Source organism: Phoenix dactylifera, chromosome 6, assembly GCF_009389715.1.
Source record: "Phoenix dactylifera cultivar Barhee BC4 chromosome 6, palm_55x_up_171113_PBpolish2nd_filt_p, whole genome shotgun sequence".
NCBI classification, from domain to species: domain Eukaryota; kingdom Viridiplantae; phylum Streptophyta; class Magnoliopsida; order Arecales; family Arecaceae; genus Phoenix; species Phoenix dactylifera.
Genome location: NC_052397.1, coordinates 6,651,527 through 6,666,200, shown reverse-complemented (window position 1 = coordinate 6,666,200; position 14,674 = coordinate 6,651,527). Strand labels below are relative to the sequence as shown.

General features: G+C 37.4%; 1 protein-coding gene across 3 annotated transcripts; it reads left to right on the top strand.

Annotated features, from left to right (window-relative positions):
* Positions 1-1,220: 1,220 nt before the first annotated feature.
* Positions 1,221-13,502, top strand: LOC120111028. 3 transcript variants are annotated; one of them, XR_005512165.1, is made up of 5 exons: positions 1,221-1,719; positions 1,802-2,232; positions 5,868-5,978; positions 8,806-8,955; positions 13,019-13,140. XR_005512165.1 is itself a non-coding variant. In XM_039127312.1 (5 exons), the coding sequence occupies exons 1-4, from the start codon at positions 1,491-1,493 to the stop codon at positions 10,260-10,262; spliced, it is 816 nt and encodes a 271-aa protein (XP_038983240.1). In that variant the 5' UTR covers positions 1,221-1,490; the 3' UTR covers positions 10,263-10,286; positions 13,019-13,204. The 3 variants fall into 3 exon arrangements, 2 of the variants coding, with proteins under 2 accessions (XP_038983240.1, XP_038983239.1); XM_039127312.1 differs by lacking the exon at positions 8,806-8,955 and adding an exon at positions 10,218-10,286 and having other exon boundaries at positions 13,019-13,204; XM_039127311.1 differs by lacking the exon at positions 8,806-8,955 and having other exon boundaries at positions 1,227-1,719; positions 13,019-13,502.
* The last annotated feature ends 1,172 nt before the right edge of the window (positions 13,503-14,674 follow it).

Sequence of the window (14,674 nt, the reverse complement as noted above, 5' to 3'; positions counted from 1 at the left end):
TTGTAGGTTAAGTCTAAATTTTGCCTTTCATTTTTTTCCACCTTTTTTTTTCATTCATTCCTAGCTCCCCTTATTCTTGTCATTATTAAATTTACTGTCTTAGTGATTTTTTTTTTACCATCTACGATATAAAGAAACAAGAAAGCACATTCACCAAAAGTAGAGAATTTTTAAATAATAAATAAATTTGTGTCATAGCCATTCATGCTTCAATGCGGTGCACATATCTGCCCTATACTAGCTCATTTTATAAGGAAAATGCCTTACTTACCACACCACAAATGCAGTAGTAGTATGCATAGTAACCTTGAATTTGGAGTTCTTGTGATGACATAATCTTTCAGTAAAAAGCATCTTAGGTTTGCAATATAGTTTTGCAGCACATAGTCTAGTGTCTAAGTTTATTTTAGCGAACCAAGAAGTTGGCTTAGCTCAAGGTACTGATCTTACCTCGGTTCAGTATCCTTCTCTTCTTTTTGTTCCTTGTTAGCCCCATCTTATTGAGGTCAAAACAAGCTTTAATGGTTCACTCCATGATGGTTAAGCAGTGACTCGTTACATTCTTAAGAATGTAATGGAAGAGCCCCATACAAGAAGCTTTCTCACTATTCGTCAGAAACCAATTTGCCAAATGAGAACTACAAACAACATGGAAGGGATAGTTCACTGCAGTAACAATCTACAATGCCGAGTACATTAGGTTAGAAAGAGACACCATGATCGCTACTTTTGGGATGTTTAGTTTGCCGGTTTCGGTCCCTTTCAACTCTCTTTCTTCCTTTATAGCCGTTCACATAATTTGTGTAGAGAAGCAGCCTGCAAATTAGTTGGATTCAGGGATAGGTCTCTCCGAATGGATCTGAAATTATTAGATTTTGCATATTGTAATGGCTCTATTGGAAAGTAAAAAAAAATCTTCAATAAGCAATTTTATTTCTTATATTTCATACCAACGTTTAATTAGATAACATATAAGGCTCCTGTGATTGCGAGACATAGCGAGGCTCGTATGTATGCAGCATTATCAGAAGCTATTTTTATGTTTTAAAATTATGATATCCAGTATGGACCAACCTTGCTATTACACCGCGAGTCATCTTTTATTTAAAATATTATTTTATATTCATTTTTAGAAAATATGATCAAAATTAATGAGATCACAACCGTCCATCCAATTAGTCTGACTATTAATTAACCGAACGGCACCACCGGACCCATCGCTGGGTAAGAAGCCAACGGTAGTCATCCTTCGTTGTTACCTACTTTGCTTGCCCCCGCTCGCGTTCGCGCAGCATCGCATCATTCCTTGGTCCCTCTCCCCGTCCTCGTGACCTCCGTCTCCGACTCCCCTCCCATTCCCAACTTCCAAAACCCTAGCCCCAGCTTCCATCGAAACTGGGCCTCGACCCCATGCCCACCCCTTCTGCCAATTTCCGCGATACATAGAACCGGAATCCACCCCCAGCGCCTCGGAATTCCGAGGAGAACCGATGTCAGTCGCCACTGCTGCTGCCTCTGCTCAAAATATATCAACAATTCCACGTCCTGATCGGTTTTACCCGCCGCCCACTCGGAGTTATCTTGTAAAAATCCGTCCTTTCTCCAATTCTTCCCCTTCTCCAGGTCTTTTCTCGCAGGCGAGGCGGTTCGTGTTCGTCCAGATGAGAGCCGTCCCCTGCCGGAAGGTGTCTCGGTGGAAAATTGGTTCCTTGTTATCAGGTAAGAGGAAAACCCTGGCTTAATTCTTTTTCATGAAGGAACAGTAGAGAAAAAAAAAGGGTCAAAAAATCGATCTTTTTAGGTGAGAGTGTTGATGAGAGTCCACGGAGAGATGTGCCGGATCAGCTGAGCTTGGATGAGCTCCTTCCAGTTGCTGAAGTGCTCTGCATTGTTCCGCCTGCCATCTATTCGATCGGTTGTCTTGTTGCTTCGGCGCTCCCAGGAGCGGCCAAGCCATTCCAGGTCTTATCGGGGAACAGGTTTTTTGTGTGCCAGTATTTTCTCTTAGTCGGTGCTGTGGTGATTGGAAATGTGGTTCGTTGGAGGCAGTGGCGGCGGATGTATAGGGTGAATGAGAATGGGGTGAATGTTGATTTAGTACGAAGGGTTGAGAAGGTGGAGCAGGACCTGCAGAGCTCAGTGAAGATAGTTCGAGTGCTGTCGAGGCAGCTTGAGAAGCTCGGGATTAGGTTCAGAGTCATGAGGAAGGCCTTGAAGGAACCGATTAATGAAGTAATTTTTGTTTTCTCTGTCTACTGAATCATATGTAGATATATTTAGTCTTCTAACTTTGTATCCCATAGCTCTTGCAAGTTGTGTTACAAATTTTCCATTTATTTAGTACCCAAAAATACTGCAGCTGGTTCTGTTTGTCACTTTTGATATAGCAAGAACGCTTCACCTGACAGTTATTGGGTTAATGAATTCTTTATACTCCATTAGTTCTGTTGATTATGTATATGCTTATTACAAAGAATTTCTTCTTAATTCTTGTTGAGCATTTAACCTCATCCTTCTCTCGTCATCTAACAAGATATCATCTACAAACCGCATATGCCATGGTACCTACTGTGTTATCAGCGGTGAGTTCATCAGTGACAGGTGTAGATTGATTGGGCTCAAAGCTGATCCCTGATGCAGGTCCATGGTGATTGGAAATTCAATTTTCACAGTTGTCAGTTATAAGTCCTCATAACTCCATTATGCATTTTTTAGTTATTTAAACCAATATTTTTTTTTTTTGTCTCGTTTGACCCCATAATGGTAGCTTACCATATAGATTGGGTTTGTACTTACCCCCTCTGTCGATACATGGTATGCTGCTAGAGGCGAGACAACAATTGTACTATGTGTGTATAGTATCATATCGAGCCTCTGTATTGTACTCGTACCTTATCGGATTGGTACAGTATGCCTAGCATCGGGTGGTAAGATCAGTATAGAAAAAATGATTCAATTTATTTTTCAAGTAATATATTTTCTTCATGCCTAGGAAAATCACTATTGTCAACAAGGTTCGCCATTTTGGTATCCGACCCCGTACTGGTGCCACACTAGCACAGTGTCAGTACGGTACGGTATGGTATAGAGTTTTGTTTGGCATACCAAATGTCAGTACGCTATCCGTTTCGGGTACCGGTACCGAATTGATACGGTAAGGTACGTTCCGTACCGTCCGGTTCATGCTGGTACAACATACCATGATTGTTGGTACTCTATATTTTGGCTTCTTCATGTTGATTAAATTTTATAACTATGTATATATTTTACCAATTTACCTAAATATTTATTATTTGCCTAACAAATAAACTAGCATTCATCGATAACAATTCAGAAATAAAGGAAACCAATTCTTTGAAATGATGAAATAATTGTCATTATTATCTAACATCTGTTCCATCAGCCTTTTCCATACCTTTATAGTGTCACAAATAAATTTAACTTCACAATGGATGGTGCAATTTTGCATGGGCATTTTATTCTTATGATGGTATCATAATTCTTCTATTTCACTCATTTGGTATCCTCTTTGCTCCAATGATCTAGTTGATAGTTTCATTAACCATATGGACTTAGTTTCTCTTGGTTTTTCATGCCTAAATGTCCACTCCAATTAATTAATCAATTTTGGCTCCTCCAATGCTTGGGTATAGTGTTTTATACTTACTTTTGCAAGGATGTATGTAATGTACCAATTTGGTTTGCCATCTATCCTTGTCTCTTCTAGGCAAGGTTTGAATAACTGACCATATTGTCCCATGCCATTGCCGTACTGCCACATGCTAGTAAACACCATGAGTAGATATGGGGGTCGTACCATGACACATACTGTGCCAATATGTAACCTACATACCCTTATATTGCAATATTTCTAACCTTCTGATTACCTTGGTCCAGTCATGAGGGTTTGCTAGTTGTTTTAGGAGACTTTAAAGACAAAGATGACTTAAGAACTAGGGCACTAGATAATATTTCTTATGATTCTTATTAAGTCATCAATAATGTTAAGATATTCTTTTGAACAATTTTATAAAAGGAAAGATCACATGGGAAATGTTTATGTGGACAAGTCTTGGTCTTTGTAATTAATAAATTTCAAGTCAATAGAGGTAATAAAACTTTGTCGACATTCCTAATTGGATATTGGATCCTGCAAAAATGATAAGGGCATCATTCTCAATAGTGGTATAATATTTAAATTAAAATGCACTACAAAATAGATTTGAGATTATGGCATCCTCTGCTTTGCTGCATCAAGTTTTCCGCTTTTTGCTTCTTTTAATTTCAAAAGTTCATCTCTGCTAGCTATTACCACCAATTCATAATTCTGTAGGTGTCTGTAAATATCTGTTATCCATCAGAGCTCCTTGTGTACAAGTCAATACTTGTTATAAGTTATGCTTGCAATCTTTTGACCACCATCTTTGATCAGTGTTTTTGTTTTTACCTAATTAGAACATCAACATATGTGGACAACTGCTGAATGCACTAATTCTTGGTTTCCCTGGATAAATCTTGGCAGGAATTAAATCTTACAAGTTTTCTAATCTACATTTTAATTCTTCTTTTTGTGCTGATTAATTGGAGATTTGTACTTGAGGAAGAAGATTGGAGGTTGCTTTCTCTTCATTCCAGTAGATTTTCATTGTTTGATTTTTTGGAATATTGTTTGTTTTAGTAGTGGTGCATGTGGATTTAAGGAGGCCATGGCCTTCGTAAGGCATTATGTACAATCTATTGGTTATGATGGGCATATTTGTGATATAGAAGATTTATGCCTATTGAATATCCTTGCATACCTTGGTATGGCAAAATGCTCTATTACTTTAGGCTGTGATGGCAAAATGCTAGGGGCATGGAAGACCAATGCTGCTTTAGGAGAAAAAAGAAACTAAGCTACTACTGTAATTAGATAATGACCTCATTCAAGTTTGGTTTCTTCAAATTTTATTCATCGTCTATTTTAAGAGGGCAACAATCTGTATGTAGTTACAAATTATTGAGTTAAAATTGACCACTATGGTGTCTTGTTAGCAATACCTAATTGGATCAGCAATGTAAAGGTGGAAGCATATGAAATTTTGTAGAGTGGGAGTGAGCTTCTATAGAGGGAACAACATCTGGGTAGAGTGTTTTGCATCTGAAAAATCTGATAAGTAGATGCTTTTTTTTTTGTCAATCAAGAATGAAAAGAAAACAGTGAAGTCATTAGACACTTCTTTTGCTTTTACCTCATGTACAAAGAACCCATAATACTTGAGGTACATCATCATTGTCATTTTGGCCTTTTCCCATTTAATATGGAATTTGTTGTGGAGCAAAACTCCAACTTAAGAAGGCTTTATGGAAGAATTGAGCAAAGTTTCTACTAGCAATTAACCTGATGTCAATTCTCTAGAAATTGATGCTGAGTTCCTAGCAAATCCAACTTTAGGCAAGAGAGGGGTCCTCCATGAACCTTATTTGACTGATTACTGGGTAAGGAGATCTACCTTAATGATCATATTTTAAGCTTGTGCAACCAAGGGGCAACCCTTCAACATTCTGCTGCAGAATCTGGATTCAAACGGAAGATAATAAATTTTGATATCGGGAGCTACATTCATCTCTAAGGCACAGATGAAACCTGAACTTCAATAAATTAAAGCCTTTAACTTCACCATACTATCTTCTACAATTTCTAATATCATTTGGCATCACTATTGTTTCATAACAAAATATTTTTCAGAAGCATAAACAAGGTAGCAAGTGGTCATTGAAGGAATGTCATGGATCCTGCATTCTTGCTGTAAATGTTAGACTTCTGTAAAACTAAATGTAATATGATTTATGTATTCTCACAGTTGGAGTATGATTGATGAATGCAGAATGCCACTTTGGCACAGAAGAACTCTGAGGCTACTCGAGCACTAGCAGTGCAAGAAGCTGTTCTTGAAAGGGAGCTTGGTGAAATCCAGAAGGTCTTGTTGGCAATGCAGGTAAGTCTTCCCTGAGCACACACACCTTTCTTCCTGGTATCTTTATCTCCATAGTATTTTATACAATCTCAAGTAGTATCATTGCATCCTGCCAACTTATGTTCTTTTCATACGTTTACATATTTTAAATATTATGACACTGCTTTTTCACTTATTCTTATATTTGGTGGATGTATAGTCTCTCCTTTATTTTGAAAACTTATCAAATAATAATCTGTGAGAAGAAAACCTAGTGTTGGTGTGGATCTATATTAAATTTTCAACAAAAGGGTAATGTGCTTCCAATTGCAAATTCTTCCTACTCATGATATCCTGTTAATGATTGTTGCCTGCTTTTAGTATCATGTAGGAAATACTGGTGGGGCTGCCACAGGATTATGCTGACATAATACAGGTTGTTTGTGATTTTGTGTTTTAGGAGTAACTTAAAATAAACCTATAAGAAAGACAATATTATCAACATAAATGATACTACATAAGGGTTGTATTTGCTTGACTGGCTACTTTATACATAAATGCTTACAAGAATGTGTGCTAGCTGCTTTCAATGGTGTCTTCTGCATGCTGTACAGAGTTTCTTATAGTCAGTCTTAGATTTAGCAGTTAACATGTTAAATCTGCATACCATTTTTCCTTATAATATAACAAGGTTTTAAGAAAAAAATAATTAAATAACTTGCAACTAGCAATTTGTTAACACAACTGAACATGCTTTATCCTGTTTAGGTTTCTCAATGGAGCAAGAGTTTTGCATTATACTTGATTCTTTGAACCTGGGTTCTGCTTGGGGTGGCATACCACTTCCGATACTCATCCACAGGCTTCTTAGGATGTTTCCAAATTTTGATTTTTTTGAGAGACCAGTTTCCCCATATCTGCAACCAAATCCACTCCTGCATCTGGTCTCATTTTCAGCAACTAAGACTAGGATAAAGAAAGAAAGAGATCCATTTATAAATTCAAAGCTAGGAGAATTTATATGGTAAAAATCGACCAAGGGAAACATGACAAAATTGTAAACTACGGAATCATTTTTGGCTAATTTGCAAAGATGGCACTGTTGGCCTTTTTTAGGAGACAATAATATGCATCCTGCTTGATAGGTGCACTCTAATTGTACATATGTTTTTTTACGATACTATGAGTAGGGGTGCAAATGGGTCAGATCAGGCCAGGTCATGAGTGACCCCGACCCAACCCGGTTTCTTGTTTAAGTCCTAATTGTGGATCCAAATCGGACCTAATAGAAGATTCTATCGGGTCGGTACGGCTCGAGTCCACCGCTACAATTTTTGACCCAATAAGTCATTCGGGTCAGGTCGCATCTGGTTTGGGTCCGAATCGGGTGCGGTTCGGGTCAACCCATCCATGGCTTCAAAATTTGTGTTTGCACTCCTGCGGGCTGCAGCCCACGGGCCCAAATAAGTTCATAGATTCGGATTGGGTCGGGTTGTAAGATTGAAAAGCTAAAATTATCCAAATTTCAAATAGATCGAGTCAGGTCTAGTTGAGTCTGAATTCAGTAAACTCAGACCTGACCTAAAAAATAGATCGGGTCCAATTTTAGGACTCAACCCGACCTCAGGGGTCCTCCAAAATAGGTCAAGTCGGGTTTAAGCGGGTCAGCTCGGGTCGGGTCACGGCTCAACCCGACCCATTTGCAGCCTTAACTACGAGGTATGAAGGAGAGTGGATTTTGTTCAAAATGTTGTTTGGTTATAAGGTGAGGCACTTAATTTGATGTCCCTTCGCAGCAACTCCTGCATCTGCTCTCACATTCAGCAACTAAGATCTGATTTTCACAGGATAAATAAATAAAAAGATCCTTTTATAAATTCAAAGCTAGGAGAATTTATATGGTAAAAATCTACCAAGGGAAATATGTCAACATTGTAAACTGTGGAATCATTTTTGGCTTATTTGTTGAGACAGCACGATTAACCTTTCTTAGGAGACGATAATGTGCATCCTGCTTGATAGGTGCACTCTAATTGTACAGATGTCTTTTTTAAGATACTAAGTGGTATGAAGCAGAGTGGATTTATTGCAAAGAAAGTTTAGTTATAAGGTGAGACTTAATTTGATGTCCCTTTACAGCATCTGTGAATGTCCATGTTAGTATATCTATAGCACAGGAGATATTTGTTTACATATTCATTGCGCTTATTTGTTGACCTATTGTCAACATTACCACAGGGGTAATTGTATGTGTTTACTCAATCATAGAAGACAATAAAGATATCTATACTCAGGCACTTCATCCTTTTTCATATGTTTTTTTGTATGTTTTCTAACAGTGGTCCCATCCAGTTGGTTCTTATGTACATTCCCTGTATGTGAAGAAGCTATTAAGAATTGATTCAATGCAGTATATATACAAGATGATAAATCACTAGTCATTATTGCTAACCTTTACCATTTCTTCTTTTTTAAATGCTACCAAGTTGCCCAAGTATGTGTCATCTACAGTCCTATAAGTAGGTTTGTCTTGCTTAGATCATAATTCTAGGAAGATATATTATCAGAAATCTTAAGAAAAACAAAGAGGTTATTAATAGTTTTTCTGATTTCCAAAAATATTTGTGTGTAGTCCTGCCTTTCGCCACTCTTTGTTATGTTCTCTTGGACAACTTGGTTTAAACTAAGTTGAACTGCATTGATTTGTGTTATATGTAACAAGATAGAGAACACGAATACCTTACCTAAAAAGCAAGACTCGCTTTTGACTTTTGCTGCTTGACAACGCTAAAATGCCAACAAGGTCTTAAAATAATATATGTATTATGGTTATCGTTGAATGATCAAAGTCATCATTTAATTTCTACAGGCAATTTACCATTTAGCATATGGACAAAGCACAAGTGGTTTATTGGTGTAGAGTGAAAAACATCAAGAGCAATGAATTATCATGAAGACTTCTGTCAGATATGTTGAGTAATACAGAACAACTATTTGGCACCTTGGCATGGCTATGATGGTGAATTTTTTGCTGCCCTATGTAGATCTCTTCTAGTGAGTGACCATATGAATAAAATTTAAAAAGACAATGCACGCTCTTTTTCTTTCTTTTAGTTTCTGGATAAAGGGTAATTAAACAAATACACACACACACACACACACACACACACATATATATATATATAATATTGAGTAGTCCCACCTTTCTTTTACAACAACAATCAGATTTACTCCTTTCTCTGATATGGCCTCAACGGGGATACCACAGAGAAGACAGTCAGACTCAAAATCAAGCTAATGGCATCTCTGTTAAATGGTTAAAGTGACTGTTCTCCAGAGGAAGAGTTTCATTCTTTAAACAGAATTTTTACTATAGTATGTGGAATTTGCTATAATTAAATGTCATTAAGGACTAAACCATCAAAGTAGCCAAAAAATTAAAATAAATTTCAACATTTTATTTATACTGAAGAGACAATGAAAAAACTTGTATGGCCTTCCATTTGTGTAAAATTGTTTTGATATAATTTTTTTCGTGGGTTTGCACCTTTCATAATCTTGGAAAAACCTTGCTTGTTTGAGTTATGGAGAAGATAGACACCAAACAACACTAGTTTTATTCCATTGACTAGGTGTTATGACTTGTTTAAGATGGTGTAAATTGAGTTGATGATGCAGAGAACTATGCTAGAATTTTAGGTAGAATTCCTCCCACATAGGTTGGAAGGTGGGAAAGTAAAGCAAGCATCAGTATTTGGTCTTGATTAGGATTAGGCAACTGACATGTAATGACATTGGCTTTTTGTCTTTTTTCTTTGTTTCCCTTTTAACTTGTTTGAGATGCACCTGCCATTAGCTAGAGAGGTTTGTTGTATGATATGGAGGTTGGACGGCATCCACATGCTTAACTGTCACATGGCTCACTTGAGTGAGCTCTGTTGTAAAACCCACTCTTTTAGTTTTGTACCGCTGCATGGATAGGATCTCTAACTAGGTATTCCATTGAAACCCAACTTCTCCCTCCCCTAGCCTTCCGGAATTCTATCCTTTGCTTGGCTGTGTTTTGATCCTTCATCTTCTTGACTACCTTGTCCTCCTGCTGTTACATTTGACTTCATTCCGGCTTCTTTCAAATTAAGGATATTGAAACATTGTATCTCTTCTGACAACCAACTTAGGGTGTCAAAGTACCCCAAGCCATTTCCTTTCATTGCATTGTTGAACACTCGAAGTGAACATGTTTTGATTCTGGTCTATTTGTTACTTTGGACATGTATGCAGGCAGGACTTAAATATACAAAAACAGTTTGGCTGCTGAGAGTCTGACATGAACCAAGATACTTATAACAGGTATTATCATTTGCCTTCCAAGGCTTTTGCTTGGAAGAAATAATCTATTTTTTTCAGTGCAGAATACCAGAGTGCCTCAATGTTAAGAGTCCAATGATAATATATACATTTTCCTTTCTAGTTTTCTATCCTTTGAACCACCTGATATACTAGTTTGGTAGTTCCTGTGTTGAGGTATTCATTTAGGTGCTCTAGTTATCCAGTTAGGAACAAGAAATTTGAAGCTACTTTCTTATCAAACATTCAGTTCAAGGTTAGTTGAAGTCCTCAGTCATGGTCCACTTTGCACTGAAGCACAATAAGCTGTTACTAAGGGTGGCAATTTATGACTTCACCTGTCAACACAACCCAAGATAAGTGGGTTTGGGTTTGGCATAAATAGGTCCAGGTCCTAAACAGGTTGACACTGCTTAACCCATTTGTTAAATGGGTTGGGTTTAAGTTTAGAGTCCTAACCTGTAGAGCCTGTTCTGACCCAGTTAAACCAGATCAGGTTGACGCAATTACATTCTGACTCATTGGAGACTTGTTTGACCTATTTAACTTATTTGAAACCCATTTAACTTGCTTGACCCGATCCAAAATATTTATTAAATGGGTTATGTGGGTTGATTCAGGTTACTTATGCCATAAACAGGTTGGGTTCGATTTTGGATTTCTGACTCATTTAATAAATGGGTTGGGTTCTTGTTGATAGGTTTTCCCTAATACCTATATCTCAAACTGACTCAACCTGACTTGAACCCAACTCGTTGCCACCTTTACTTGTTATCATATGCCCAATTACCCATGAGATGTTGCAAGGGTACAACAAGCATTGCTTGTCTCCCTCTACTTTGGCATACCTTTCTGCTTGCTGAGTGATTTTATTGATGCTTTTACATGGATTGAGCTATTCTAGGTTGACCTTATTGGTGAATATTTTGTTATGCTAATATATTTTTATCTCATGTGCAGCTAGGTTAGTAGCTCCTTAGTAGAACCTCTGTTGATTGCATCATTTAGGGCAGCCCGTTCCCTTGTGGGAAAATATTCCTTAATATGTGATATGAGGAGGTGAGATAGAATAATGCAATTATTTTCTTATTTTTGTGTAACAATGCAATAGATGGGTTATAAGCCAACTGGGACATCTCACCAAAGAGGACAAGAATGCCTATAAACCTTTATTTCAAGTGTAATATTACTACCTTGAGCTACACTTGCTTCCAATTAGAAACCGACATTCCAAAGGTAGAGGACAAAAGAATTTTTCTTGGGGAATGTAAACATCCAACTGTACCGACTTGAACATAGCCCTGTGGTCAGTACCATTTTCTCTTTGGTGGAGGTCCAAGGTTCAAATCCTGGGGGTGGCACAAATGCACAAGGAGTCATAGAGGGCGCAAGTGTGGTGCCAACTGTTTGAGAATCACATAGAAAGGCAGGTGTGGCATGGCTTTCTGCCAATGTTCCAAAATTTTCACTCTCATTTGTAGCTTACAATCATCTCTTCAGCCTAATGGCCTTGTAAATCCCTCATATCCCCCCTCTCGCCACAACACACACACACCTGTACGCACTCTCACATACATACAAAAGGCAAAAAAACAAATCTTGTATTATGTAAGAGAAGAATGAAGAAATGTATGTAATAGAATGATGAAGAGATGATTCAATAAATAGACTGAGGTAAATTATAGCTAGGTGGATGAAATGGAGAGATGTTCTTGGGCAATATTTGGTTGAAACATCCCTTTAAGATTTTAAAGAGAATTTTAAGAGACAATAGTCAAATCTCATGCTTGTATGTTATGTAATGGTGGGTGATAAAGAGGGTCCAATAACATAAATAAGTATGACAAAGAGAAGGATGCTGAGATATCTGTGGTAAAATTGGGAAGACTAAAATGAGGAATGATCAGAGAAGAGAAAATACATAAATATTTGCTAACTGAGAACAAAGTGTTGGACAGCCAAGTAAATTGTTATGGATGTGTGCAATAAACTTATGGCACATCTGTGTTAAATAATGAATTTATGGAGCTTCATGAACGTAAATGCAATGAATGCGTGGAGGTCATGTTTGAGTTTAAAGGCCAGGAAAGAGAAAATCTAAGATAGCATAGAATTCATGGGAGCATTTCAAAAAGTTTGAGATGAAGACGTAGCTTTAATTGGACAGAACAGTGGAGGAGGATTCATTTTGCTAACTCTATATAATTTCAACAAGGCTTGATAGTTGTGGTTATAGTTGGCAATAAAATCTGTCATTAACGACAGGTTGCCTAAATACTTATAACATAATAAAATCATTTTCAAGATTCTAGTTCTTTATCTCTACTATTTTATTACATTTGGAATACACCACTGGAAAAAATGTCGGACCATACCTCCTCTATTAGATCCAACTTGTGCTACTTGGCACAATCTTTTATATATTGATAAACATTATTATAAACATCACATGACACATCATGTTTGCAACTATCAATTAAAATGAACTTTTGAGGGTCTATGTCACATCACTATCTTAGTGTGCAGTTTATGAAGTTGTTTCTTTGGCTTAATTCAATTCTTGCATTTCAACATATGATAGGTAAAGTTATTGTAATTTACACTAGAATATAAACTTAAAACTTTAGCTTGAATACCTCTCAATCTTCTATGCTTGAAGTTAATTCTTCTATACGCTGATGAGGTGCTATGTTTTTACGTTCTTAACATTTTTCCTTTTTGAGCACTTTCTGTAGGAACAACAACAAAAGCAACTTGAGTTAATCCTTGCAATTGGGAAAGCTGGGAGAGCATTAGATAGCAAGCGGGACTCTTTGTCAGAGCAAGGTAGCATTGGAACAAGTAGTTCAGCTCTAGAGAAGGAAGAAGCAAAAGAGCTGGAAATACAGTCAGGAAGACATGCTGGAGGAGACAATGTCGAAGCCTAGTTAAACTCACCTGCACTTTTCCTTCTCTAAAGACCTCGACAAGCCATTTTTGTTTGATGTAACATTGAAAGCAGTGTAATGATGGAGGTGTTATAAAGAAATAAGGCTGTAAACACTGTTCCAGTTTGATCTAAATTGAAAGAATATTTTGGAAAAGAAAATGCCACTGAGCATTGGATGCTCTAAAGCTGGAATAAGCATCTTGAACAATGTACAACATTCACTCTAGATTAATTTGTGCCACTTCTGAGCTCGAATGAGCATCCATGGAAGAAGACATCTGAATTACTGATGTGGATGCATCCGTGACAAGCATTGTTGCCGGTCTTGTATCTATTTGACCAATTTATTTTGGATAAATCTCACTTGGTGAGAAACTGAGAGCCGGTTGGTGATTCTTCAGGGATAAGCGTGGGAGCTGTTTGTCCTACATGGCAAATTCTTGACTTTTGAATGAGCTGTCATTGTTCCTCATGACATAAAGCTTTTGGATAAGCCATTGCTTGCAGTAAAACTGATGGGCAATTTGAGTAATTTTTGGACAACCTACGGACAGTCTTTTCCGCACTATTCAGACATTGTCTGTTCATCATGGCTCATGAGACTTGCGCCAATCTAGATTTTAATGAGGGTCAGATATGTACAGTCTTACAGCTATTTTCATAGATGTTGTTTCCCTGTTTTGTGGTAAATAACCAATGCGGAACGGACTATATGCCTGCATAGATTTTCACATGCTTCTCTGTTTTAAGCCCCAGCATTTTTACTAATTTAAGGGTTCAAATTTGACATTGATCATAAAAACCACAATTAGCTTGTGGTCATCTTTAATAGGCCCCTCCTATAGTTTCCTATAGTCTATATCAGTTATGGCTAGGCTTATTTTGATACTATTTTTAAGAATTTAGGATCTTAATAAATGACTAGCCAAAAGATATTATTTGAATTTTTTTATCTTGTATATGTATATCAGATCTATCTAGTGCATGATTGGTGTGAAGCTCAATATACACCCTCAATCGCTGATTAATATTCAACATGTTTTTGATCTCCAAGTGGGGCAACTTTGAGGCATGCCTTTGGAACATGGAGTATGCCTCCTGTAATTCTGGATGACGAAACCTTTCAGTTGAAAACTGTAAATATAAAACTGAGAGCAAGTGCTAGTTGATATTGAATGGAAATAGGCAAACCAGAAGCATGAAATGCTTGCCATTATTAAGAGGCAATTAATCTTTGTCAAGAAATAAAGACACAGGCATAAGGCATATTGCAGACTAGAAGGCACAGGGCATTTCTCATTTAACAAGCCAAGCATCCTGAGAACCCCAAAGGACAAGTTGGGTTGGCCAGTTTGTAGGCCAACCATGGACTTCCAAATCCAATTGAAATGCCCACCCCCCTCATTAAATCATGGTCCGGGTCAATGAGTGCACCCAAAGGTATATGTTGCTACCTGCTCGA

What these genes read in the sequence shown, in the direction of transcription:
- LOC120111028 (XM_039127311.1), top strand. Translation starts at nt 1,491, where the DNA reads ATGTCAGTCGCCACTGCTGCTGCCTCTGCTCAAAATATATCAACAATT. An exon ending in AATTGGTTCCTTGTTATCAG is followed by an intron (nt 1,720 to 1,801) that starts GTAAGAGGAAAA and finishes CGATCTTTTTAG; the next exon opens with GTGAGAGTGTTGATGAGAGT. An exon ending in TGAAGGAACCGATTAATGAA is followed by an intron (nt 2,233 to 5,867) that starts GTAATTTTTGTT and finishes TGATGAATGCAG; the next exon opens with AATGCCACTTTGGCACAGAA.